Source organism: Penicillium solitum, assembly GCF_028829755.1.
Source record: "Penicillium solitum strain IBT 25940 chromosome Unknown utg000001l_segment0_segment0, whole genome shotgun sequence".
Lineage (NCBI taxonomy): Eukaryota > Fungi > Ascomycota > Eurotiomycetes > Eurotiales > Aspergillaceae > Penicillium > Penicillium solitum.
In genome coordinates, this window is record NW_027072121.1 from 5,633,825 (window position 1) to 5,660,701 (window position 26,877).

At 47.9% G+C, this 26,877-nt stretch overlaps 11 protein-coding genes across 11 annotated transcripts; 7 read left to right on the top strand and 4 right to left on the bottom strand.

The window, feature by feature from the left end:
- Positions 1-535: 535 nt before the first annotated feature.
- N7455_002130 (uncharacterized protein) lies at positions 536-2,449 on the top strand (the record flags this gene model as incomplete). The annotated part of the gene is made up of 5 exons (XM_040951217.2): positions 536-682; positions 755-1,088; positions 1,166-1,417; positions 1,479-1,969; positions 2,216-2,449. The coding sequence occupies 5 exons, from the start codon at positions 536-538 to the stop codon at positions 2,447-2,449; spliced, it is 1,458 nt and encodes a 485-aa protein (XP_040818200.2).
- A 282-nt stretch (positions 2,450-2,731) lies between these two features.
- Positions 2,732-4,609, bottom strand: N7455_002131 (Zn(II)2Cys6 transcription factor; the record flags this gene model as incomplete). The annotated part of the gene is made up of 4 exons (XM_040951402.2): positions 2,732-3,948; positions 4,017-4,406; positions 4,470-4,490; positions 4,549-4,609. 4 exons carry the CDS (start codon positions 4,607-4,609, stop codon positions 2,732-2,734), a joined length of 1,689 nt encoding a protein of 562 aa, XP_040818548.2.
- Positions 4,610-5,339: 730 nt separating this feature from the next.
- N7455_002132 (ribonuclease P subunit p20 family protein) lies at positions 5,340-6,279 on the top strand. Its single transcript, XM_040951884.2, has 2 exons — positions 5,340-5,446; positions 5,515-6,279. The coding sequence occupies exons 1-2, from the start codon at positions 5,374-5,376 to the stop codon at positions 6,102-6,104; spliced, it is 663 nt and encodes a 220-aa protein (XP_040817710.2). The 5' UTR covers positions 5,340-5,373; the 3' UTR covers positions 6,105-6,279.
- A 412-nt stretch (positions 6,280-6,691) lies between these two features.
- On the bottom strand, positions 6,692-9,727 carry N7455_002133 (uncharacterized protein; the record flags this gene model as incomplete). Its single annotated transcript, XM_040952011.2, has 2 exons — positions 6,692-8,540; positions 8,594-9,727. 2 exons carry the CDS (start codon positions 9,725-9,727, stop codon positions 7,389-7,391), a joined length of 2,286 nt encoding a protein of 761 aa, XP_040818267.2. The 3' UTR covers positions 6,692-7,388.
- Positions 9,728-9,914: 187 nt separating this feature from the next.
- On the bottom strand, positions 9,915-10,401 carry N7455_002134 (uncharacterized protein; the record flags this gene model as incomplete). The annotated part of the gene is made up of 3 exons (XM_065604225.1): positions 9,915-9,926; positions 10,052-10,300; positions 10,381-10,401. The coding sequence occupies 3 exons, from the start codon at positions 10,399-10,401 to the stop codon at positions 9,915-9,917; spliced, it is 282 nt and encodes a 93-aa protein (XP_065462716.1).
- A 41-nt stretch (positions 10,402-10,442) lies between these two features.
- Positions 10,443-11,595, top strand: N7455_002135 (MGR2/ROMO1 family protein). The gene is made up of 5 exons (XM_040951048.2): positions 10,443-10,587; positions 10,689-10,715; positions 10,784-10,813; positions 10,870-10,960; positions 11,040-11,595. The coding sequence occupies exons 1-5, from the start codon at positions 10,521-10,523 to the stop codon at positions 11,161-11,163; spliced, it is 339 nt and encodes a 112-aa protein (XP_040817713.1). The 5' UTR covers positions 10,443-10,520; the 3' UTR covers positions 11,164-11,595.
- A 1,192-nt stretch (positions 11,596-12,787) lies between these two features.
- On the top strand, positions 12,788-15,232 carry N7455_002136 (ABC transporter ATP-binding protein; the record flags this gene model as incomplete). The annotated part of the gene is made up of 1 exon (XM_040951715.2): positions 12,788-15,232. One exon carries the CDS (start codon positions 12,788-12,790, stop codon positions 15,230-15,232), a length of 2,445 nt encoding a protein of 814 aa, XP_040818588.2.
- Positions 15,233-17,664: 2,432 nt separating this feature from the next.
- On the top strand, positions 17,665-18,027 carry N7455_002137 (uncharacterized protein; the record flags this gene model as incomplete). Its single annotated transcript, XM_040950889.2, has 1 exon — positions 17,665-18,027. One exon carries the CDS (start codon positions 17,665-17,667, stop codon positions 18,025-18,027), a length of 363 nt encoding a protein of 120 aa, XP_040817706.1.
- A 913-nt stretch (positions 18,028-18,940) lies between these two features.
- On the top strand, positions 18,941-20,579 carry N7455_002138 (leucine-rich repeat domain-containing protein; the record flags this gene model as incomplete). The annotated part of the gene is made up of 2 exons (XM_040951669.2): positions 18,941-19,530; positions 19,631-20,579. 2 exons carry the CDS (start codon positions 18,941-18,943, stop codon positions 20,577-20,579), a joined length of 1,539 nt encoding a protein of 512 aa, XP_040817576.1.
- Positions 20,580-21,110: 531 nt separating this feature from the next.
- On the top strand, positions 21,111-22,097 carry N7455_002139 (uncharacterized protein; the record flags this gene model as incomplete). The annotated part of the gene is made up of 2 exons (XM_040952038.2): positions 21,111-21,639; positions 21,709-22,097. 2 exons carry the CDS (start codon positions 21,111-21,113, stop codon positions 22,095-22,097), a joined length of 918 nt encoding a protein of 305 aa, XP_040818316.2.
- Positions 22,098-22,172: 75 nt separating this feature from the next.
- Positions 22,173-25,548, bottom strand: N7455_002140 (PA and RING finger domain protein). Its single transcript, XM_040951551.2, has 3 exons — positions 25,339-25,548; positions 22,954-25,278; positions 22,173-22,893 (listed from the first exon to the last, which is right to left on the bottom strand). The coding sequence occupies exons 2-3, from the start codon at positions 25,272-25,274 to the stop codon at positions 22,548-22,550; spliced, it is 2,667 nt and encodes an 888-aa protein (XP_040818223.2). The 5' UTR covers positions 25,275-25,278; positions 25,339-25,548; the 3' UTR covers positions 22,173-22,547.
- Positions 25,549-26,877: the final 1,329 nt, after the last annotated feature.

Below are 26,877 nucleotides of genomic sequence, written 5' to 3' on the forward strand. Positions count from 1 at the left end.
GGGGACCTATTCCACACTGTTAAAACGTACTATGTTGGAATCAGATAGAAGGGCAGGTCGATGCGCTGCAACCTAGGTCAATTGGGGGTCGAGCATTTTAATGTTTGCCTAATCTGTCCTAGTCAAGATTCTAGCCTTAAAGTTACCTACCTAGACTATGTACAGATAAAGTTTCTAATGCATCTCTGAACCTTGGAACCTTTGGAATGGGGAGAACCTTAGATATCTACTGCCCCCACTTTACAGATAACACTTCCTTGCGATCCAATTAGAGTGCTCGAGCTAGCTGGGGGAGAATAAGAAGATTGGGGTAAACGGCGTATCGACCTGCCTTATGTTAGAGTTATCTTGGCACTATCTATTAAACACACAGTAGAATGTTTCCTAATGTACAACATAGCGAATTCTTATCAAGGCGTCCGTAGTGAATATAAGGGTACGGTCCCTCGCTCTTACTAAACCCACGTTCTCACAGTTATAAGTGTATTCAACTGCCCATCCTACAAGATACATAGACATCGACTTGCTCTAAACAATGTCGCAGTTGAAGGACATGGCAAAGGATACTTTTTCCAACACCCGATCACTGGACGATGGAAACAGTGATGATAACCTAGGAGAAGTAGTTCCGCTGCAGAACAATGCTGGGTTCCACCGAACATTTACACCCAGACAAATTCATGTATGTACTCCAAGATCGTCATATTCCCGATTGAATCTGATTGATCCCAGAACACGATCTAACCGGTAACAGGTCATTTCTCTTGGAGGCCAAATTGGAGCTGGTCTTTTTATTTCGAGTGGCGCGAACCTACGGGATGGTGGTCCTGGTTCTCTTTTTCTCGGCTTCGCCGTCGTATGCTCATGTGTATGGGCAGTCCTTCAGACAGTCAGTGAGATGACTATCAGCTTTCCTACTTCTGGTAATTTTATCGACTATGCCGATCGTTTTGTTGACCCAGCTGTGGCCTTCGCGGCTGGTTTTTCGATGTGGATCGGCTGGACAGCCATTATCGCTTCAGAGGCGACTTTCTTCTCGGTGATAGTAAACTACTGGGCAAAGGGGTCTGTTCCTGAAGTTGTTTGGTGTATGTGCTTCGCGTGAAATCTTTTTATTCTTGATATGACCACTAAAAGTTTTTATCTGCTAACTTTTAAGATATAGTGACGATCTTTCTTATTATAATGTTTATCATGTTTAGTCTGCCAAATATTGTTTTTGGATGGTTTGAGTACTTTACCTCCATCCTCAAGATCTTCGCTCTGATCCTATTTATCATTGTTGGTATCGCCCTTATTTTCGGTGCTGGTCCACATGGTACCCTACACCGTGGTCAGGTATGGCAAGACGAGGCCTTTCTGAATGGGTTCAAGGGGTTTGGAAACAGTGTTCTGCTCGCTATTCTCGCAATTGGAGGTTTGTGTTTGTCTGAACTGGTATATTTGGATCTCCCTGGAGATGCTAATGGTCTATCTAGATAACACATTTACTGGATTCCTCGCTGGAGAGTCTAAGAGCCCCCGATTTTCTGTCTCCCATGCAGTATTCCTGATCCCAATCCGAGTCTCAATTTTCTATCTGGGTTCTATGGTCTTGATTGGAATCCTGGTTTCTCCTCACAACACCAACCTACTAGGAAGTAGTGGTATCGCCGCATCGCCATTTATCATTGCTATTGAACAGGCTGGAATCAAGGGTCTTCCGGACTTGCTTAATGTGATCATCCTATTCGCAGTGGCGGCTATTGCTGCCGAGAGCTTTTTCATCGCCTCGCGAATTCTTCAATCGATGGCTCATCAAGGATTGATCTCACCCTATTTGGCAAAGGTTGATTCACGAGGGCGCCCTCGAGTATCTCTCGCAATCACCGGTGCTCTCTGTATTATCCTAACATACATCAACCTCAGCGGAGAAGGTATAACTGTGTTCAACTGGCTGGCTCAGATTGCTAGCACGGGATACTTCATGGTATGGTTTGTTATATCCATCACCTCGTTTCGCTTTCGGGCAGCTCTCAGGGCTCAGAATGACCCGCTCTTCGCGCAAACATACGCTTGGAAATGCAGTATCTGGCCATTTCCTCCGATGTGGCTTCTTATGTGCTGTTGCTTTTATATCGCATGTTCTCTATACCTTGCTTTATACCCTATTGTAAGCTCCACTATGAACCAGCTGGCTGTCCAGTCTCGAAGTACTAAATATTGTTTTTCATAGGGATCAAATACGCCAACCGCATACTACTTCTTTCAGTATATGTTTGGTCTGATTTTGATTGTGTTCAGCACCATCGCCTACAAGCTCATTTATCGAACCAAGCTCCGAGATCCTCACACAGTGGACCTACAAACAGGAAGAAGGAGCCTTGGTACAGAGGAGATTTTGGAGTTGGATAAATATGAGCAGATGCCCTGGTGGAGGAAATTTGTCACTTTCGTACAATTGTGGTAGTTCAACCCGGCAAAGCAAGAAGACACAATGGATGAGGTCTTCCACGGTGCGAGTTTGGTCAATTATCTTGAAGAAAGATATTAAATAGATTTATCTAGTTCTGTTACCTCTCACATAACCTCATTTGTGGTCTCCACCAGCACGTTTCTGTCCCCTCGCCGACTTTCTACCGCCTATTAAATCCCCCATCCTAGCCAATATCAGTAGTAAATACAGCATAGACTAACGGAGAGAAAAATCAAAATATTTCCTTTAAATGTGCCTTGATCTGCTTTGACTTCACTAAGTAAATGGCATCATCCATCCTAGCTGTGAAATCACATGTGTCCAAGTAGCCGCATGCCGTGACGAGGCCATGGTCGTCTCGTCAGAGCTCAGGTCTCTTTTCTTCCATATCGCTTCAACTGCAGCCATAGTAGAAGGAACATTACTAATAGGCTTCTTATACTTGAGCACAGTGAAGAACTCGAGAATCTTCACCCGGTCATCTTCCAGAACAAAACAGCTAGCGATAAAAAGCGCCCACATTGGATAAGGAAGAAAGCCAAGCTGGGCCCCATGTGCCTTGTGAATCTGCTCAAGGGCATTGATAATCCTGGGGAGATGAATGCTCTGGATAATTTCACTCTGATAAGGCTCGCCTTTAATCGCATGGTTTAGGTAGATCCAAGTCGCCTCTTCGAATGCGGTAGAGTGTAGCTCCATTAGTTGATTGCTGTTTGGACTTTCGGTGGGTTTGATACAACAAAGCCGTTGCTGTATAGTTTCGAATATTTGCCTTGTGTTGGCGTCGTTGTCATCAAAACAGTGACCCAGTACACGTCGTCTCCGGGCATGATCACTTATACAGAAAATGATATCCAACAATTCAGGAGACAGCCCCATACACGGGTTCACTTCCATGCGTCCACGACCCGCAAGAAAAGGAAACACGGAAGGTACTTCAGTTGACCACTGGATGCCGTCAAGGGAATCTTCCCCCTCATTGGAGATGTTCAGGCAAGTTCCGAGGAAAATATTCTTCTCAATGAAACATGTATAAACCAGCTCAAGAACCTCTTTGCTGAAGATTTCCCGCCTCGGCATAGATGAGCAGTTAGTCGTGTAGAATTTCATAATTCTAATAGCACCTTTCATGTGGTACGTCCACTCCACGACACTTCCGCTGGCGATCTCTAGAAGACAATGAAACATCACGAGTAGGAGGAGACTATCTCGCTCGCTTCGGGTGCGGGCTGGAAAGACTGTAGGTGGCTGGTCGTTGTGGTCTTTGGGTAACATGTCACGGAGGTGTTTGAGAGAGCTGACTTTGTGTTTAAGGATCATTTGGTCGTATTTATGTATATCTCGGCCATCGCACTGGTTGCGGAGAGAGTGCGCGGCCCATGCGATGGCAATATGCAAAAGGCCGTCTGATTGGAAACACATTGGAAGTAGAACTGATCGCCATGGATTTTCGGAGTCTGTTAAAGATCGGCGGAGGGTGCAGATATTACTGACTTCGAAGTGGTTAGCATAACAATACATACCCGCGAGTACTCTAAGATAGTAGTAGCAGGAAACCAACAATAGTGAAAGAGAAGATTATCAGACTCCTCGAGAGAAGGGTGGTGACACAGAATCAGGGGAAGGGTGTCCCTTGGGACAAGATATTCGGCACTCATTTCTCGATTCAGATCATAAATCTGTCTCGCCGGTCGTGTATCCGGGTAGCCCTCGTAGAGCAAACGGATATCTTCCGATGTCGTAGTAAGCCAATACTGAGAAGCATGGGATTTCACAGGAAGAAGGTAATGCGCGACTGTCGACTTGATCTTCGTCTTCATGAACCGGTCTTTCATGCCGGATCTACCAAACGCAATACCCATTGATTGGGCTTCATCTTCCCACAACAGGCGGATGCCATAGTGACACTCTTGTCCACGCTGGAGACACCCTTTGCAGGATGGTTTGTCTTCTGTATCCCAAATTTAGCTCTTTCTCTGGGATATCCACTTATACATATTTCTGTGAGACGTACCTGTACATCTTCGGCGTCGTTCTACGGTCAGTCAGCGATAAGAAGCTCGATGACAAGCGATTCGATCTAGACTACTTACTTTTACAGTTCCAGCATCCTGATCGTGTTCGTCGGATGTTGGGTTTTGAAGGTTTCTCCATTGTTGAAGTTTCAATTCACGGGTGCTTTATGTCAAAAGAGGGAATGAAAAGGAGTTTCGGAATTGTCCCGTCTTGCCTTCATAAATGAGGGGGGAGTCTTATCATCCCCAAAGTTTCGGAGGCGTTCCCTGTCCCTGATAAGAGTGTAAGAGCGAATTAATCAGGTCTTAAGAGGTTCCAAGGCTGTACCATTTGAAGCTATAAATTTATACATATATGTATTCTAGATCCGATTGTCCCCTTGGGCATCTACAATATAGGGGGAACTGCCTATTCATATCCCTCTTCTCCTTAAATTATATGGTATAACTATATGGTGCAAATAACCCACTTAATGTGGCTCATAAAGTATGTATCAAACGTCTCAGTTGCCCTGGCTTTCTTTTTAATAGAAGATAAACAGGACAGGGCGCGCCGGCCTTCTGTAGCTTTGCTGAAGGGAATCGCTTGGTGTTCTCTTTTACTTTCAGGCACACCCACAAGTACATAAGACTAATTGAATAGAGCCAAGCTGTTGGTGTCGAATTTGTGAGGGGGGTTTTAGGCATCCTATAGTTTGCCGATCTACGATGTAGATATAGTAGCTTCCCGATTAGGCAGGTCCGCACCTGCCCTCCACGGGTGGATCCATAGGGTAAACAAATGATGACATAAGCGATTCATATCGGCCCCGCCTGGCAGAAAAAGGCAGACGATAAGATGCACAGCTTCAATACTTTGACTTGGCTCTGCAACTTTTCATTCGTGCAAGGCACATATCAGCCATGACAAAGGGATCATTGGAGAGCAAGCTCCAATTCGAGAAAAAGAACAAAGACCTCATCCGACTCCCAAAACGTGAGCCTTCCCATCCGTGGCCAATGCTAAGAACTAAAAGATCACAAACGCTGACTTTTGGATAACAGATGCCCAAGTCGAGAAGCGCCCTATACCTCATGCGCCAGTCGCCTCTCCGTATGCCGGCGCATCGGTGCCTAAGATTGTCTATGTCTCCAAGTCCACACCGTTCATGAGCGCCGTCAAGCGCGTCCAGAAACTCCTCCTGCAGGCCGAGAAGCGCGCCACCGCAAACATCAACCTTGAGGATACGCGCAAGAACGAGAAACAGATACTCGAGGAGCTGTCTAAGGTGTCGGAGAAGCGAGAGGAAGTCTTTGTGAAGGCGACAGGACGAGCTATCGAGAAGGCGCTGAACGTAGCCAAATGGTTCGAGGAAAAGGAAACCGAGTACACAGTCCGTGTCAATACCGGGAGTGTGGTTGTCGTGGATGATATCGTTGAGGACGAAGAAATGAAAGCAAAAGAGGAACAGAAACGACAACGGCAGGAAGAGCAAACCCCAACCGACCAGGGAGATGCGGCTTCTAAGTCGGAATCCAAGTCTGCCGCAAAGAAGAGGAAACGTCAGGCTGCTGCGGCGGAAGATGACGCTGAGTTGCCCGAGAGTCGGACGAGGTGGATTAAAATGGTTGAGGTCGCCGTCAGCCTCACGTAAATTCGCCTACGACCATTGCGACAAAACCCCCTACGATGGTCGGCTGTCCGACTGCGCGATCATCGTCTTCTGATCTGAGAAGTTTGACTGCAAACTCCACACCCGTGGCTGGGGAATACCCATTGTCACGAGGCTGTAGCCACGCCCAGAATTGTCAGCTACATTGAGTGTACGCACATCCTGCTGACTTTGATCCAAACGGAACGCTCATGGTGACTATACACCGCCCAGTAACCCATCTCAGAAGACTTTTTGTCCTGAATTCACGTTCTGGGATATTGCTGGTGGAAGCAGTCAACCCCCCAAACCCCAATTCGAGGGCTTCCTCTTACAACCCTTCATCACTTGCACATCCCAAGTGCCAAATACCCTCTACAGGCCCAAAATGCAAGGCCCTTGAGCAGGATAAGGAAAGGGACAATTCGTTTGTCCTTAGGTTATTAGCCTAGCACAAAATCATGTACATCGAGATTGCCCTTAAGAAATAAACTCTGATTTACCCAGAGCACATGCTCCACCCGACCCCGAAATCAACCCAACGCGCTGTAGATGCGGAACAGACTTGTATGAAAAACGAAAGACAGAGAGAGAGAGAGAGAGAAAGACTTTATGAGAACAGTACTACTCCAATCAGAAAAGAGGTTTAAAAGAGGGGGCCTGAATCATCGAATCTGCCAGCGAGAAACAAATGGCATGAATAAAAACGAAATAGTACGAATAAAAACTCCTTGATACGCTCACAAAGTCCTGTGCTGACATGACATGATGAATGATAATGCCTGAAAACCCTTCATCGAACGAAACGTTTCAAAGAGAGGCTGCAAGTCATGAACGTATCCTAATTTTCCCCATCATGTACAGACAAAAGAGAAAGAGAGGTGTCGACTCCCAAGAGGGCGACAGGCTAATAGTAACATAGTAGGAGGTAGAAGAAGAAGAACGAAGAGAAAGGAGATGGCAGGAAAGAGGGGGAGGAACGGACGTCGAAAAAGACGACCAAGGAGATCCCTGAGTGATCTCGAGAAAGTCATCAAAAAAGTCGTGAGATAAAAGAGACAGTGTGGGCTAAAGAGAAGAAGCTCCGAATATGAAAACAAGAAAATGGTCCTCAACCGAGAGCAGAACCAGGACATTCATCGCCAGAAAGTCGTGACTGGCGAGCGAAAACTGAATTCCGATGAGAAAGATAGAGACAAAAGTCAAATAATTCAAAGGGCCTATGCAATAGAAATAGCCGTGAAAAGAACAAGGAACCCCAGAAGTAGCACGCGAGCGCAAGCTGGTTTATTTGTCCATCTTTTGCCAACCGTTGAGATAGGCCATCAGGCCTACTCCCAATAAGACCACGCCAAACATGGAGGCGTAAGGACTTGCTTCTTCCACATAGTTGTATCGATGGCGTTGTGTTGCAAATGCTGTGGCTGCAGCATCCATGTCCTTGTTCTGTGAGGTAACTGGATCGAAGCCCTGCATCGATGGAGTCTTCGTCTTAGAATCCGTTGGAGTATCATCGCTCGTAAGCGACTGTGCGGCCAAACCATTGCTTGGCTCGCAGTCATGCGTATTGGTTTTCTTATCAAGCACCGCGGCTGATGCCTTCTCGGCGCGTTCCTGGCGCAAGGTTTCGATCATTTCGTTCAACGACTTGCGAGACTCCGTGGTCTCATCTTCAGCCTTCTCGGTGCGATCTTTGAAGGATGCCATTTGCTTTCTCATCTCTGCCATCTCCTCCATCATACTTTCCAGGCGAGTTTGAAGTTCGGCACTCTTGTCTTCCACGGGAGCGTCTGTCTGGCTGTCGTCGGGAATGGGAGCCTCCGAAGGATGGATGCCGTTGACCTGCACGGTTGCTTCTGTATCATCCTGCTCCTTCTTTCCATCTACACCACGCTCCGAAGGTGGAAGAATGCCGTTCTCGGCGTTGGCTTTTTCAACATCCAATGAGCGCATCTCCAATTCATTGACTTTGTCTTCTGCCAATTTGCGAGCAGCCTGCTCTTGGAACAGCAAATTTTCTAGTTCCTTGACACGTGTTCCATGGGTTTCAATCTCTCGCTTGGCAGACGATAGCGCCTCAATGAGATTCAAGATCTGACTGGAATCGCGGGAGACAGGAGAACCTGTCCCGCTCTTCGGTTTTTCCGTATCGCTGCGCTTCAACGGCGAGAACGATTCAGATGCACTTCGTGACAACGCATCGGGTTTCTCCGGTAGAGGCTGTTGAGGAGGAGGGGCGGGAGGATCCGAGAATCTTGAAAAGGAGTCGACTCGAGGCATTTTAGGCCGGCCATTCATTTGGCGATGAGCATTATTCTCCAAAGGAGATGGCTTAATAAGCTTTTCTTTCTCTGCATAACCTGGTTTCATGATCGTCGTCAAAAATTCATCTGCTTGAGAAAGATCTGTTGTTTGTTGCTTTGCGGATTTGAGTTCGCCCTAGAACAAGTCAGCAACATGTAGTATGTATTAAGATAGATTGTGATTCGCACCGTGAGCCGCTTGACGACCTGCTCTATAGAGATTGGCGAGTTCCAGTAGTTCATTTGCCGTTGTTGATGTAAAGCATTGAGTTGATTGCTGGTAACACTCTGGGCACTTCTGCTACTCGCGTTGCTACCGGCTCGACCGCGCATATGAGAAAGCGGTTGACTCAGGGGAGAAGGGAGAAGGCCGCCCCCGGAGGCAGGATCCAAGTCCCCGAAGTTCAGATCAAGGATACTAGGGGCAGCGCTATAGGTTCCGGCATGTTCGACCTTAGATGAGACTTTGTGATGGACGATGGTGGATTGATCCTCGCTGACAATATCGATACCCAGTTCTAGGGTATCGCTTTCTCGCAATTCGTGCGGCTCTGACTCACGGTTCTCAGGAGACAGCCGGTGACCGTTCACAAATGTGCCGTTTGAGGATTTGACGTCCCGGATCCAGATTTTGCCAGACTTGTCGGCCCATACCTCAGCATGCTGTCGAGAGAGAACTTTGGAGTCGAAGAATCCGTTGAGAGGCGTGGGGACTGTTTTGGCGTTTGTTTGTCGCCCGATTCGTAGGACCTCGGGGTAGTATGGTACATTGATCTGTTTCCTGTCAAAGGTGCCGTTCATTGGCAACAGAATCAAAATTGCTGGGTTCTCCGACGGCGGGCCGGTTGGCGCACGGATGCCATTCTGCTGTGACGACTGAGGCATCTGTTGCGATGGGACGATGTTCGAAGGCTGGTGCATTGCGGACATTGTCGACGACGCACTTGGGCCTGACGAGAAGGCAGGCACTGCCTGAGATCGCGCGTTCGTTACCCCTGATACCGGCTCGGATTTCGAGCTAGGCCAGATATTCTTCGAATACTTCTTTTTTGATGACGACCAATTCTCTGATTCGCTGGCGGAATTCTGCGCGGCATGGGTATCTTGGGAAGGGGCGGACACAGTAGATGTGGAGGAGGTCGAAGAGTTCGACCCCAGAGAGGAAGAGGAGTTTGAACGTTGAACGTGTTTCCGTGGCATGAACATCCGTGACACGTCGTCGGCATTCACTGAAGACAGAGCTCCTTCTCCTCCGTCACTAGAGCTGTACCATCCCAAGCGAGACCCCGATTCGACACTAGGTGGAGATGCCACAGCAGTCATGGAGAAGGATGCGAATGGTTCAAGGTAATGGAATATCTAGACGGAGCACGGAGCGCGTCCACGGTTGCGAATTGTAAAAGGGGCCGTATTTTGATGTAGTTTGAAGGGCGAAAAGGAGACTTCTAGTTATGTTTTGTTTATGCCTTAGGGTTGGGGATATTGAATGCGCGCAAGGGTGATTGGAGCTTTAGTCGCCCGACTAAAATGAAGACGGTCGCGTTAGTGCTGTTTGGGGGAGAGACAAATAAATTGGCTCCTAGGTCGAGGTCTTGCCTCGACCCCACAAAAGAATAGTTGTGTATTTGGAGTAGAGAGTGAACTCACTTCTGAATTGCGAGCTGAGAGATATTTAGGACTGAATAAAATAGGTGCTTCAAGACCTAGGAGTTGTGTGGAGGTCGGAAATCGTGAGCGACCGGTCTCACGCCAGGGCAATGATAGAAGCACAAGACGGGACTGCCGCCTCGGCGCAGGCTTCAAGCAGCCCTTTAAAATATGTAACGGAAAAGAAAGCAGAGATCGAGGATAGTTGCCATGAGGGAACCCAGGCAAGAGCGCAAGATGGCCAGTTCCCTACTCCCTTGACGCTGCCAGGCAAAATAGGTCACGTGCTATGTCGGCACGTGTGCAATTTAAAGCCCGTTGGGTCTCACGTGACCAAGGCGGAGAAGCATCAAGCCGGGGGAGGAAAAAGAGCTCGTTCCTTGACTATCACATCGGGATCTCTCTTCAGCTCAGAGCTGTTAACTGTTTTTTTAATTTTAATTTACAAGCTTCTTTTTAACTTTCCATAATGCCTGTCGTTGCTGGTCCTCCCGCTCAAGCGGGCCCAGGGGGTGCTCCCTCAACTTTTGACAAGAGTATGTCATCTACAACCCAGTGATATAGATCACACTCCGCTTGGTGTTCTTATTGGGAGTGCGCTATATATGTTGAACACAATGTGCTGACAATTTCTTAGTGAAAATGGGTTGCATGATGGGTTCCAGTACGTGATCGCAAAACAACCAAACCTTGTTCATCAAGAGCATTTAGCTAACATAGCTCCCCTCTCAGCTGTTGGTGGCATCATGGGCTTCATTATCGGTTTGTCCCACTCAGTCCCCAAATGAATAAGTGCCGTATAAGCTAACTGGGAGCAGGAACTGTGACAATCTTCCAGTATGGCGCTGGGCCTAACGGTGTCATGCGGACCCTTGGCAAGTACATGCTGGGTTCAGGTGCCACTTTCGGGTATGGTTGACTCCTTGGGCTTAGAAGTCATAATCACTTTGGTTTAGAATCCCTGGCTGATCAATTTCTCTTCAAATAGACTCTTCATGTCCATCGGTAGTGTCATTCGCTCCGAAGGACCTCAAAACGATGCCTGGCTCCGTGCTCGAGGACCCCCAATGATGCTCCCCCGACAGAGCCCCCTCCGGCCTATGCGCCAGTAAACACAATTTTCTCCCAGTCTCAAGACTATTCGGGAAACATGCGACATGACCACTCCCTGGCGACGTCCCTTGTACGATATAATCTCTATGGTTGAGAGATACTTTTTCTGGTGGTTTGAAGAGACAGGACAACTACCCAAATATGGCTGTGACGGACAGGTTCATGGGTACTTGCTACTTCAGCACGCAATGTACATAATCTAGCAGTACCCGGAACATGGATGTTGAAGTCCAATTGTCTCAATTGTTCCAACCATTTTAGGCGTTATTGTGAAAATATATCCTTTCTTTTCGCTTCCACGATCCAGTCATATCATTGGAAAGAAAACCCCCCTCCAGAGCTGTGGGAACGAGGCCAATCATATAACTCTTATTGGGAAAGCGCCCAAAGGGATATCAATCTTCCTGGTCAAAGATCCCTATGCATGACCCGGTCTGACTACCCTTGTTGATTGAGGTTCAAAGTAAGGGCAAGAAATCTTGTTGATTCTGAATCTGACCACTTTGATCACCAAACTTCTAATAAAGCCGCAGTCAACTGTCATATTAGATGATTGAACTGACATCTATTTTGTTTCAGGCCTGGCTTAGAAGTTGCGGGGCCCCTCAAATGTAAACCCGGTGCCACCTCCACTACCCAGGCTAAACAGTATTTCCAAGCCTATAAGCCTTGATCCTCGTCTATAGCGACATGTCATTGTTTTCTATCCTGCCTTGATCATAGTCACCAGGCTATAGAAAACGTCTACTCCCAATCTTTTTTTAGAGCCATCTCTGATCTCTGGTTGCAACTATCCACCAAACAGATAGTTGTACCAGTGATTCATTTCTGTTTGTTTCCGTTTGTCCGGTGAATCCCGAAACCAGATGCAGATATCAATGTTGGATTGTTGTTCCAGCCGATCTCGGGAACTTTAGAGACTTAATCCCAGGTTATTCAAGTTGGGAATTATACTATTTGGCTTGGTATGTGCAGGTATGCAGGTATGCAGGTAAGTAGAACTTTGTATATATAGAGGTAGGCTGTGCCCGGGTGAAGGGTCAATATCAGAGTACAGGCAATGGAGGCAATTAGATGTCACAAGTACGGTCGCAGTATAAGAATGGCATGAGAATGCTCCGTAGATATTACAATGCCATAATCACAATCAGGTTTACTACTTTATTCCTTGTGCTCAAACGAGTCACCGAGAATACTGTCAGCCCCTTATATGCTCACTGCACGGAGACAGTAAGTAGCAAGGCATGTCTGCTTGCCAATCAACGCACTGAGGAACATCAAACCTACGGTGTAAGCAGGTGGATTCTAGTCCGATCTGCAGATTTTCCAGATTTGCCCAATAATGAAGCATTTTTGCCCCCCTAGGCCTAAGACCACGGCCTAGTTTTGTTGAGATAGGCGGCGCTAGGACACCCTCCCCCCAGCCACCCTGTCTCAGGCAACTTTGAATAACAATTGCACATGATGGACATTTTATAGCGATCCAATGAGGAGTCGCTTAGTCTGACACCTGAGTTGAATATAAGAATGCGGCTCAAATTTGAGGAATATATAAGGAACCACCTCTGCTAGGGCTTCTGCTAGGGGTGTTTGTCAACTGAGCCCTCCGTCCCACCTCCCATCATGTCTACTCAGCTAGCATCTCGGGCCCTTCATTATAGCTGTACTTTGATAGCAAGTCTCTACATTGTGATCTGCATTTTATTTAATCGCGCTCCGGTAAAGAAAAGAAAGACTCGCTCCAAGCGTCGCAGTCGACCCCGAGTGATCTTGTCTGTCTTGATTGTTTTCACATATGTCAGTCAAACGGTTTTGAAAATCGTCACCGATGACCTGGACAGTTCTCAGCCGTTCCTGGTACATATGACCTCTCAGGCGGTTGTATGGATTGCACTATGGCTGCGACAAAATCCTTCCAACTGCGAAGTGGCTGGAGCGTCGTTGGTCACCGCTGGTTTTGAAGTTCCACTCCTTGCGCTATCCTTGTGTCCCAAGCCGAGAGAATGGGTACCAATCACGCAGATCGCCATCTCAGCGGCCCGACTTGCCTTGCTTGTCTTTGTGACAACTGCGATTCTATTTGAGACCAGACAGAGGAAGAAAAAGTCCTCGGAAGAGTCGCGCCCTTTCCTAAATGGTAATCATACAAGATATGGCGCAGCGAATGGCAACGACTCGGATAATAGCAGTGTGGACTCCAAGAGCGAGAGCGAGTCAGACACCGCCAAAAATAAGAACGATGCAGCTACGCGCAGGAAAAGGCTCCGCAATGAGAAGTTGCAGTCGATTGGGGGCTGGTGGGATTATTTGAAAGGTTTCTCGATCTTTCTGCCTTATTTGGTCCCCAGAAACAATCGCAAAGTGCAGCTTTGTATTGCTACCAGCATCTTCTGTCTAGTATGCCACCGAGCCCTGAATATTCTCATTCCTCAGCAACTAGCGGATGTCACTGATAGCATCTTTGCCCACAAAGCACCATATGCTTCACTAGGAAAATGGGCGCTGCTACAGCTGATCCGTGGCGGAGCTGGGCTAGGATTGATTGAGTCCCTTGTCAAAATCCCGATCAGGCAGTTTTCTTATCGTCAAATCACCAATGCTGCTTTCAGCCATGTGATGAATCTATCAATGGATTTCCATATTGAAAATGACTCGGCAGAAGTTATGAAATCCATCGACCAAGGTGGAGCGCTGAACAATCTGTTAGAAGTTGCCATTCTAGATATCGTCCCGACTGTGGCTGATTTGGCTATTGCATGTGTTGTTTTCTATTTGAAGTTCAATGTCTACGCGTCTCTTCTGGTGGTTATAGTATCTATTGCTTATGTTGCGGCAGAGGTATTTACCTCTAACTGGAACATGGACGCTAGACGTGAAGTTACACAGACACAGCGAAACGAAACTCGCATTATGCATCAGGCGGTTCAAGGCTGGCAAACTGTCACATACTTCAACCAGTTCTCGTATGAGAGATCTCGCTTCGGAGAAGCAGTTGACCTATGCCTAACGGCTAGCGCCCGTTTCGGTCGACGCCGAGCAATTGGCAAGTCACTCCTGGATTTGCTTAAGCCGATTTGCTTCGTTGGTCTCTCCTCACTTATCGTACACGAGATCTCTGTGGGGCGTTCCTCTACGGGAGACTTTGTTTTCTTCATTCAGTATTGGTCTTCGCTCATCTCTCCTTTGGCTTATCTTTCCGCGCAATATCGCTGGCTTGTTTCTGATCTAGTTGATGCCGAGCGGCTACTCTTCCTATTCCAATCCAAGCCCAGCGTCAATGACAAGGAGTGGGCCATGCCACTGAAACCCGGCGATGGCCGTGTTTCATTTCACCATGTTGATTTTGCCTATGATTCTCGGTTGAAGACCCTGAAGGACGTGGATATTTCTATCGAACCCGGGACAACAGTTGCACTGGTCGGTATGACTGGTTCAGGAAAGACAACCATCCTTAGACTTCTTCTCCGACTTTACGATGTTACTTCTGGCCAAATCGAGATTGACGGCCAAGATATCCGTGATATAACCCTCAGCTCGCTACGCCAGACTATTGGCGTCGTCCCACAAGATCCTGTCTTATTTAACGCATCTATCATCGAGAATTTGCGGTATGCCCGGCCCTCGGCTTCGGATGAGGAGGTTCACGAAGCATGTCGCGCTGCAGCTATTCACGAGAAAATTCTCACTTTCGTGGACGGATACGACACCACAGTCGGAGAGCAGGGTGTCAAGCTGTCTGGCGGAGAACTACAGCGAATAGCCATTGCTCGTGTTTTCCTAAAGAAGTCACCGATTCTCCTGCTAGATGAAGCAACGAGCGCCGTAGATTCAAACACGGAATCGGATATCCAGGTTGCGTTGGACCGGTTGAGAGCCAAGCGAACTACATTTGTCATTGCGCATCGACTTTCAACTATTTCCAGCGCTGATCGGATCCTTGTTGTGCATGATGGTCAGGTTGTCGAGAGTGGGTCACATCAAGAGCTGCTGAAAAAGGAGGGTGGAAGATATCAGAACCTCTGGCAGAATCAGTTCGGGGGTATCCAAGGTGGAAAGCCTGCGCTGTAGGAGAGAACTGGAATGATTGGAAATTGCAAGGCTAGGAAGATAATTTAAAAGATGTAACTAATGAAATTGACAATTTGATATACTTGACCTTAATACTGTGCCCAGACTTTACCCTGGGATCTCCAACGTATGAAAGCATTTGCTCAAAAGCGACGGGTTCTCTGTGTGTCATCTAAATCTAATACTTATATGAGCTGCACTTCAGAAAGATTGTCGTGTAATCGACTGTGCTAGATAGGTCTAATATACTTGGAAACTGACATATGTATCTAAACACAACTATAATATATATTGGCTTCTGTTGGAGCTAAGAGCATCACATTTCGCGAACTAATGAACTGCCGATAGGTAGGTACCGATATATATCTTACCCAGCCCATATTGTGCTAGTCTCAAAAACCACTATTTCCGAAGCATGGATTTATATACAAGTACCAAAGTAGATACTAGCAGTAGCCATGAAAACATTTTATTAACAATTGAGAATGAATGCAACTATACAATTGGATTATTCCAAGACAAGACCTTCGCTTTTAAGTTCGTTGCCTCATTTATCAGACATCAACACATCAGATCACCAACCAAGCGCCGTCTATTCGCCCTTGCTTTGGGCTCCGGACATGCAATCTCATTGAACAAAAACGTGAGATTGAAAGAGTGAGCCACCCCTTTCTACTTGGTTTTCATTGCCCCCTTAATTTTTTTTTTTCTGTCCAAATAATCTTAGACGGATGAGTACGGGCTATAGAGTGGATAATGATCATCTTAAAATTTTCATGTCGATCGACACGACAGAGTATAGCTTGTCGTATTTCTTATGTTGCATTATTGAGGTCGTGTTCGAAGTGGGTACGGGACATAGGGCTTTGCAAGCCCAAAGAGTCCAGAGCCCCTCGGAAAAGACCCCTCTTACAACAATGACATGTTCATGCCAACACACCGAATGTGTCCACTACGATGTATGTATAAGACTGATAAGAATATAAACGAGTGAACAACATGGAATGACTCACCGTTCCTCACCGTTCCTCCCCAGACCACGCTACGGAGTAAAGATTCCCAACACAGTAGGCCCGAGCGATGATCGTTCGTTTTTCGTTCCTGAATGGAACCACGGAAGCGATCCACGGAGCCTTTATGGAGTATAGAAAGAAAAAGCCTTTTTCTCAATAGCGTGGGAACCGGGGCAAATTGAGGTAAATTTCAATATCGGCTAACGGGGGGAACTACCGGAATCACTTTTTAAGGCAAGTAAGATGTCAATACTTCACGAACTGTCTGTTATTGTTATGTTTAAGATTCCACCGAATCACAGATCGTTGTTCCTGCGCATGATGATGCCAGGGGCCCCGGAACAGGCGGAAGTGCCCGCGAGGGAGTGAGCACTTGCAGTAGTGTGTGATGCCCAGCGAGAATCGTCATTCTATCGCTCTAGGGGTAATAAGACCAAATCACCAAATCAACAAAACAGCATGACAGCATGACAGCATAACAGCATAACAGCATAACACCCAAAGTGGGTAAAATTGGCCCGTTCAAGCAAAGTACGGAGTAAGCCAAGGCGCTTCCCCGAGACCAAAACGGGTTCGCAATTGTTGAATAAGGAAATTTCCTAGATTGAGATTAGACTAGGATTAGGCTGGGATAGGCTGGGATTGGGAATTGCCGAAATTACACCATATGGATGGAGTATACCTAGGCGAAGGAATTCTCGTATTAAATGCACCTAGGGGACACGGGGCTATGGGGCCAAGTGAAAGCGAATCCTCGGGATTTCCCTGAAATTACGAGATCTACAAATGAGATGGCAATTAACTACGGAGTATACGAATAATCACAGACTTAACCCCTGGCGTCAAGAGTCTGTGCGGAAGACCCTTTGGCTTTTAGGGCTTCGAATATCATAGTTCGGTCTGAGATGGAGCCCAATCTTCCAAGGTTGGATAGCGCCAGGGTCCGCGTGTTCAAGGGGCCAATAGGATGATCATATTTCTATTTGAAAATCAATAATAATACAAGAAAAACAAGGGAAAAAAAAACAGAAGCGCCACAAGACTTCTTTGATGGACGAATAGTTCTTTTTCCCCAGGTTCGAGACGTGCTCGTGCCTGTGTGTTATTTAGCCTGCATTGCCACCTGCTAAAATTTCCTTTTCCCTTTTTTCCTTAGGCGCATTAGAGATTTCTCGCATATACACACTCATTTCACCCAGTCACTCGTTTTATTTTGAGCAGCGCTCTATACAATCACTATATTCGATTTTTCTTTTTTGACGCTCACTCTTTTGCGATCAAATCTGAAACATATCTCTTCTCCAAGTACTCATACTTCGAGCCGCACCAGCGTTTCACAACAAACATTGAAACCAATTCAATCACCTTGCTCCCTCTTCCTCTTTCATATTGATATTCACTTTCGAATCAATTCACAAAATGAAGTTTACTACTGTCATCGCCTCCCTCTGCCTGGTCGCGGCTCCATTCGTCGCCGCAGAGGAGACCACTACCTCAACTGCAACCACGACCATCACCAAGACTCTGGTTCGTGTCAATTCGGTGACCCCAACTCCTAGTTCCAGCGTGAGCTCCGGCGTGAGCTCCAGCGCGGGCTCCAGCGCGAGCAACTTGACCACCATGTCTGTTTCGACATCGACTCCTCTGTCTCGCGCCACCTCCACTACTGCTGCTGCCGCAGCCGCTACCTCCACCGGCGCAGCGGCCAACATTGGCGCTGGCATGCCAGCTGCCTTAGCCGCCGCCGGTTATATTGTTGTGATGGTGGGACAGGCCCTATAATCACACTCGCGATGTCGCGACTTCTCGACAAGAAGCCTTCACGCAGGCAACGATCATGAATTGGGGCCATTGGCCAATACTGCGCTCAATTCATACTGCATGACTGCTGCCTTGTTGACTACCGTTCATCTCCAGCAGAGCCGGGATTTTCTTTTCTTTTTTATTTCTTCTTATACCTTTTAACATTTTTATTCCTCTCGGTTGGCTGAAGACCCCATTTTTGGGAGAGGAAACGGTTTAACGTTTTTTTTCAAAATACCCCCATTTCTTTTTTTTTCATTTCTTTATGACTTTTTGGACCAATATGAGTTGATGCTGTTATTATTCTCTTCTTCAAACCCTGTTCATTTCAATTCGTTTGTCCATATACGTTGTCGTGGGTGACTTACTAGTCAGACTGGCCTGGTTGATATCCAGGACTTGCATGAGTTGGCTTTGAGTCATCCACAGAATATAGACACTTTATTTCTTCTCTCCTTTGATACCAATTGCAACTTTAAACACTAGTAGTAGCAACGTAGTAAAAAGAATAGAGAAGATCATGCCGATCCAACATTCCAGTGGAGAAGCCGTGAGCTCCGGGGTCAACTGATATGCCCGTGCACGTGTGATCTGATCTTATCTTTTGATCTCCATTCCAACCGGGCATGCAGGTGGTTACGTCGTCTCCTTTTTCAAAAATATATACTCTGTATGAGACCTCTCAATTGATACCAGATCCTAAACCCTTATCTCCCCAATCGCGCCATCTTAGCGCGTTTGTTGACACCCGCAGCTCTCCATCGCGGGTCTCCACAACGCGTCGCGCAACCCCTCCACTCGAACATCACATAAAACCGTGTTTGACTATAAACCCAATGAGCCAGGCCGACAATCACAAGAGACTCGTCTGAATCCGCGAACCGAAATCGCAATGGACAGCGAGATCCCCCTCCCACCGCCGCGGCGAATCCGGCACCGCTCGCCCGCGAACGCGAACCCGTCAGCAACAGGTATAGCGGTCTCCTCGTTCCAGCGCGCGCAGCGATTGTCGCGTTTCGATGACCGCTCTAGTCAGCCATCTAGTGATCCTGCGCTCTTCTCCAGTGACGATATACCGGCTTCCGGGCTGGAGAACTACCATGCGACGGTGTCAGGCGCGGGTCGCAAACGGCGGTATCGCGGGACTTGGTGGGGGGAGCAGGTGCTAGACCCCAAGCGGAAACGCGCGGAATTTAAGGATAAGAGGAATGTTGATAGTGGTGTTTGGATGGGAAGTGATGAGTCGGGCGCTGAGTCGCTTTTGCCATCAGAGGATGGCTCCGCGTGGGGGGAAGACCTACGCAAGTCTGTGCTTGATCCTAGAAAATCTGGAAGTTCTACACCTTTCATCGTTGAGGCAGAGAACATGGCTACACAGAATCGTGTTGTGTTTAAAAGTCCTGAAGAATCCGATGCTCATCGGTTTGCACGGCAGGTTGTCGGCGATTGTCTTGATAAGGGACAGGAGAGCATTGATCTAGGGTATGTGTTAATTGCCCTTTCGTCTGATGTTGTAGTCTCGTCTGATATCTCATTTGTCCAATATCCGAGCCAATGATCCTAATAGCTCTTTTCTACACAGCGACTTCCATCTGGAAACCATACCATCTGGTCTCCTACGGCCTCTACAGCACCTAACGAAGCTCCCATCCGTCAAGGAAGCCCCAGTCTCGGAGAACGTCTTCACGTCTTTGCAGCCATTCCTCAGCATATATCTCCCCAACAACTCCCTGTCAGCCTTGCACAACGATCTCTTCGAGCTCACCAACCTCAAAGTCCTCAGCCTGCGAAACAACAAACTGACCGAAATCCCATCTACAATCCGCAGACTGACAGCACTGGAGGTGTTAAACCTTTCAGTCAACCAGTTGACCTACCTTCCCTGGGAGCTCCTCAACCTCATACAACAAGGCGAACTAAAACACCTAACCGTCCGCCCGAACCCATTCCTCCGAATCGAAAAAGCGCAGATCGCAGAATTTCACAACACACCAACCAATCGAAAGGAAACAAAGAACGGCGAGGCTTCATCTCCTCCACTCCAATTCGATGATCAAGAATCTCCTCTCGGAGCGGGCTGGTCCCCTCTCCACATCGCAACAGGCCCAATCACCTACATGAACATGGAGGGCAATCCCATGGGAGACAGCCCACCCCGCACCAGACCTACTCTCACACCGTCAGGACCGGAATCTCCTGTTAACGACGCCCCGTCCCTGCGCGAAGTCGCGCTCCGCGCTGTGAGCAAGCTCCCCTACCTGGAGCAAACCACCGACGAAGAGCTAGCCGAGTATCCCGCGATGATTGTGCCCTTGCTGCGACGGGCGAGGGAAGTGCGCGCTGCGGGTGGACAGCCCTGTTCCGTGTGCCACCGAGAGTACGTGATTCCCCGCACTGAATGGATGGAGTGGTGGGACTTTACCCCGTGTGAGAATGGCATGAAGATGCCTCGCTGTCCCGGTGAGATGCTGAGGCCGTTGCCATTCCGGCGGTTTGGTTGTAGCTTGTCGTGTGTGCCGCGGTCATGTTGAATACTGCGTTGACGTTCGCTTCTTTGGGTGATGGGTTGATGGGTTGCTTTTTTCTTTCGGGATTCACTTTGTATGTATTTGGTTTGTATGTTTATATGGATTGTGGTGCTGGGAACTTGTATTTTAGTTACTCTGTAGAAATTATGACAATTTGGGTATGTTTACTACTTTTGTTCATCAAGGTTGTACTCCGTAAATGTACTGAGATGACTTGGATGACAAGTCAAATCGATGATCTTTGTCTACCAGCATCGGAGAAAACCTTAAGTCCTGTTTCTACCCCAATAAAAGACCAGAAATCCTTGGGGAAATGCAACCATACCCCCGAGGGCCATCAAGGCTGAGACGCATAGACTACATTAACTCCGTCACTAGCCTTAAGTCCGAGGCATGCAGTAGCAAGACCGCAATATAAAAGAGGCATGCTATTCTCACATTATATCACTCTAAACTTCTTTCGAATCAACATCACAACACAGAGTCGAAACTTTACCCCTATCATCCAATATCCAACAGCCAGCTCAAACCACCATGTCTACACAAGCACCAGCCATGGCCACACAAACACCAACCTTCACCAAACCCAACCGCCCCCTAACCTGGTTAATAACAGGCTGTTCTTCAGGCCTCGGCCTCTCGCTCGCACGCGCCGCCCAATCAAACGGCCACACTGTACTCGCAACATCACGACAACCCTCTCGCACCCCGGATCTAGTATCAGAGATAACCCAAAATGGAGGCGAATGGCATACACTAGATGTGGACAGCCCAACCGCTGCATCTGAGCTGGTATCCAAGCTCGAGTCTGCAGGACACAAAATCGACGTGCTGGTCAATAATGCCGGATACGCGATCCTCGGTGCAGTAGAGCAGTTCTCGGACGAGGAGCTGCGGGCCCAGATGGAGACTGTGTATTTTGGACCGAGTCGACTGATCAAATCTGTTGTTCCTGGGATGAGGGAGAGGCGGTTTGGAGTTGTTGTTAATGTTAGTTCTGGGGCTGGGTTGGAGGGGAGGGAGAGTATGGGTGCTTATGCGGCGGCGAAGGCTGCTATGGATGGTATGTTTCTCATTTTTCTCTTCTTCTGTTGAGGGATCTCTCGTTCATGTATTGATGTGTATTCTGCAGGTTTATGTAAAGTGCTCGCTAAAGAAGTCGCGCCCTTCAATGTCCGTCTTCTGACGGTGTGGCTGGGAGTGTTTAACACGCAGTTCGGGACTGGTTGTCGTTCTCCTGCTAGCTCTTTGCCGGTGGATTATGCTGGATCTGTGGCTGCGCAGACGCTGGATGTTTTACTGACTGGTAAGCTTGTTGCTGATGGCGACAAGGATAGGGCTGCCAAGGCGATGTATGAAGTTATCGTTGGCGAGGGCATTGGTGCTGGGCGTGAGAGTGAGGGATTCTTGCCTTTGGGTCGGGATATGATTCCTCGCGTTGAATTGGTGCGTGATCGGTTGGTTCATGCACTTGATGTGTTTGGGGATATTGCTAGGAATGTCTATGTTGAAAAGGAATGAGGTTGAGTGTTGGGTCTGCATGTAGTCTGGACAACTTCGATTACTACCGATTATAAGTACAGCTGGAGGAACAGTGTGTACAGTGTGATTGTTTAGTGCCAAAATATCAGATAAAAAGATGGTCACGGCACAACAATAGTGTTGATGACAACCAAGTGTCAATGGAATCAATTCAGATATCCATCTTACCAAAATAACATAAGAACGTACAAAATTTGAACGATTGACCCGCGGTATATCCCAGCCGCTTCAACAATGCTTGTAGGCACTTTGTAACCGCCCAGCACGCCGAACTGTTCTCACCCAACGCCAAGCAGATTCAAATCATAAGAAACTCCAAACGACCGCTAATACAGCATGATTCAATACAAGGAGAGCAAATCCCATAGGATGGAGGGGGGAATGGTAAAAAAAAAAAAGGAAATCGAAAAGAGCGAGAGAATATAGATATTAGCGATTACGGTCCGCGCGAGCCTGGTGCCATATGGTATCACCGCTCAGAGCAGAAAAGCTAAGCGTAGCCAGGTTTCGCCAGCTTGACTGTGGGGCAGAATTTGCATGGTCGTCATGGAGACCTGCATTTTGTTCCGTGTCTGAGGTATCGTCATTGGCGCCTTCAATTAGTACCGGAGCAGAAGATGTGCTGCCCCGAGAGATCGACTGGGCGGAGTGAACGTCATCATTGGACTGCTCACGATGACCCTGAGAATCACTGGATTGACAATGGGCCAATGAGCGGACAACATCGCCTTTACAGATTGGACAAGTTCGTCGACGAGTAGTCAACCAGGGGGTACTGAGAAAAGATGTTAGTAAAATGTCAGAATCAGAGGCCAACTTCTTTAATGTCACATACATGCATTCCACATGGAATTCATGACCACATGGTAAGCTCATGACCCGACTCTGACCATCAACGTATTCCTCAAGGCATACGACACACTCCACCTGCCTTCCCGTGTACTTGCGTCGCCATAAGGTAGATCCGTTTTGCATGTTGCATTCCTCTTCCTTGGGAATGGTAGATGAGTCTAGCATAGTGCCCGAGAATGTCTGTGAACGGGATCTGTTTGATCGGGATGCGCTTGGCCGGCTTTCATTGCCAAGAAGTGGGGAAGTCGGGGAGAGAGGACCGGGACTAGGGGGACGCGTTGAGTTGGAAGACGAGGAAGACGTGGTAGCAATTGTGTGGTAGGTTCGGACAGGAAGTCGTTCTATAACCGACTTCGGGGCACGCCAGCGACGGCGGCGGATTCGAGACCGGAGCAACAAAAGAGCATAAACCACAGTCAGCGTGAGTAAAGGACTGACGACAAGGACCAATAAAGTATCGAAAAAGGGGCTGGTTGACATGCTGGTAGGTGTCATGGTAACCCAAAGACCTTCGTGCTCAGAAGACTCCGCGCTTAGACGGCTTGATGTATGAGGGCTATTCTCCATCTTCTGGTTTGCCGTAATGCTTTTCTGAAGTGAAGGCGACGAAGAAGGCCGAGGATCTTGCTGAGTATCATCTCCCCATCCAAAGTGACTCGAGAACCAGCTCTTCGTAGAAGATCCAGACTTCCCATGAGTTCCGATGGATTCTTTCTCAGACCCCTTGAGGCGCGTGTCCTGAGAACCAGCACTGGATTTTTCGATACTCTGGTATTCTCCACTTCCTGGTGTGATGCTACCACCCTGAAGGCCATTGGGCGAGGAAGCAGCATCTTTATCTGCGCTGGCAGTCTTGGAGGTATCCTTGCCAGGTACAGAGGTGCTAGCTGTCGGAGGTGTGTTACTCTTAGGAGGCATCAAGTCGGGATCCCTCCAGTCCTGAACCCCGATGACAAAGTCATCATCCTCAAAGGTTTCAGGGGACATGCCGGCCTTGTGGCTGTCGAATGCGTCGTCCACCTTGGCCCCGCCACGGTGATTGAGATCAGTTGATCTCCTCCAGGCGCTCGAAGGGGCTTCTTTTTCATCCCGTGAGCCTAGATTGATCCAGTCAATGTTGCCGCTGCTGGGCGGACGTCGACTGTCTTCCAAATGCCGCGAACCTCCGTTCTTATCGCACAATCCCAGGAATGCACCAATTGAACGGAAAAAGCCACCTTTCGAGTGAGACGAAGGCGCCGGTCTCTCCTTAGCTGTCGAATGGCTGCTGGCAGTTGGACTTGGAATAGTTGTTGGTGCTGTAGTAGTTGCCACCCGTTCCTTTTCGGCATTAGCCTGTCCTGCTAGCTTCGCTTGAGATGATTTTAATACATCCCCCAAGTTGGCAGTTCCACCGCCATGTCCAGGAACTAATGACGATAAAAGATGAGCAGTAGTGTGGGATGTGAACAATGCCGGGATCGTGACGTTCGATGTATCGCCTCGTGCGTACATAGTGACCAAGTTGCCACCTCGAGTATCGTCGCCGACAATCAAAGCAACTCCTCCTCGTCGTTGCGCCCACTTGGCCTTCTCCAAAAATCCACAGCCACCCCGGCTCAACAGTACCACCTTACCCTGGATTTCGGCAGTTTCCTGTAGTGATTGGATGTCGGCATGCGCAGGCGGCTTGTTTTGGACGTAATCTCCATACTTCTGACTCATCTTTGGGCTAGAAGCACCGGATTCAGGGAGTGGATGATGTAGATGATCATCGGTGCCATCGTTCGTCAAGGGCGGGGTGATTGAATCACCTCTATCGTTCTGAGGTGTAGTATCGGCCTGCGACACCGACCGCGGGCGGTTCGACGATTGATCATTCACTGTACTACCCCCGGAGATGCCGGAACTCTGCTCCGCGCTCCTGGGGGTTTTGTCTTGTTTCTTATGATTGGTGCCCTCACCCCAGCCGGGAATATCGGAGCAGCCCAGTTCTCCTTCCACACCACCAGCTAATCCCCCCTCACCAAACCCACTTCCAACCCATAACTGACCACTGAGGCCTTTGGTTGGCAGCAGCGGGCCAAATGCCGCTGGCCGGGCGAGGAAGAAGGTCGAGTTATCATCGGTGAGACTGATAATGGCCGACGGGGGGAAAAGGGACGACGGTACGTTAAAAGAAAATAAAGCGCGCAGCCCCGTTGTCTGATCAGCGAGCGTGCTGGGAGTTGCTACATCGGGCGATGTGAGCGCGGAAAAGAAGGTGAGGAGGATCGGAAAGAAGATAAGGCAGAAGAGGACGATGAGCAGGCGTGGCGGTCGCATGTCTCTGATAGATGGGTTTAACCACTTTAATCGAAGAGTGGCTTGGTTGGCGGTATCTAAGCACAGTAAAATGGGGTAAATCGAGTGAATGATTAACGATGCCAGCGGTTCCGCTGTACCACAGTACTTCGGGTGGACTCTTTTATGACCAATCCAACAGTTGGCGGCAAGCTAGCAGGCGGTCACTCATCGAGTGCAATGAGCAGCACTACGGCTGTTTGAAAAAAGTCGACAGATTAAAGCCAACGCAAGTCCAAGGCAAGTCAAAGCGAACAATAAGTCAAGATAGGGAGACAGAGGGGAGTTCAAGTGAAGTTAGGTGGAGAAGGGGAGGTGAACTCATGATGTGGATTATCTAACCCCGGGTCGGTGACGGCATGCCCGCCGTGTCATGTGTTGCAAGCCTGAGGCACAATCGAGGCCTTTGTGCCTCAAATCACATGACCCTCTTAATTAAGTATAACATACAATATTGGAAGGAAACGACCTTGGAATGGTAGCAGTATTGGAGCTTGATGCTATATTGGCTTATTTAACCATTTTCCTTCTCTTTGTTCGTGGCTTGTTCGTGCCACCAGGTGCTTTCAAGATCGAAAGATACAACAGATGTTAAAAAGACTCCAACCAGTATTGTGAGAGAAAAATTGACTATTTAAAGAACTATAACAAATTTTGCAATTTGTACAATGGCACAATATGGTGACAAGATGGCATGGTACATCTTTTGGATCTCGCAATAACATATATATGTTGTAGATTTGATATAGATTTGATCCCTCTTCCAAGGTTCTCGACCCAGAGCTACCACTGCTGATCATGCCATCACCTGGGCACTGCTAGGCAACTACGTAATCCACCGCCTTTTTGATTTTCTTGATTTGAATCGCGTTCTCAATACATGCATAACTGTATCATAAACTGTACGTTGAATGTTGTAGTAGCTAATCGAATCCTCTAACACATTCTACGATATTTAATTTAATATTAAGGCACACCCGTGAGATATTTTTGGACTTGACGATCGATAAATCTGGCCCCACTTACCATATATGGATTAGCTTGGAAACCTTGGAAACCGCCTCTGGGACATCTATGACGTAGATGGCCCAAAACGGGACTAGCGTATACCGGAGAAATCATTCTAGAAAGTCTTTGTCTGCCTTATATATGTCTACTATACCTTCTGTAAGAGTAAGAGAGTACAAATAACGCCACAGACTCTTCTGATGAAGCCATAAGATGAATTAGTAGCTAAGCTTCCATCGCCCATGGTATAACAATGCCAAACTTAGAGAATAATTAGCACGAAATTGTGAAACCCACTTAATATGGAATCCCAGTCGGCGTGTGGCCGTGCGGATCTACAAGGTATCCGTGCAAGATTTAGCTCAGTGACGTGCTTGGTCTTGTAGATCCGGGACATGACGATTGATGACATTGATAGCTCCTCATTTTCAGCCAAGAACACTCATCTGTATGTGTAAACCCGTTTGGGACGTCATGACAGCTGTGAACGGGACAGCCCAAGGGTTCTGATCCATGTTTCACCCGTCATTGTACTCGTGGAACCCCCGCGTTATGGCGTCACTTAGTCTCCGCAAGT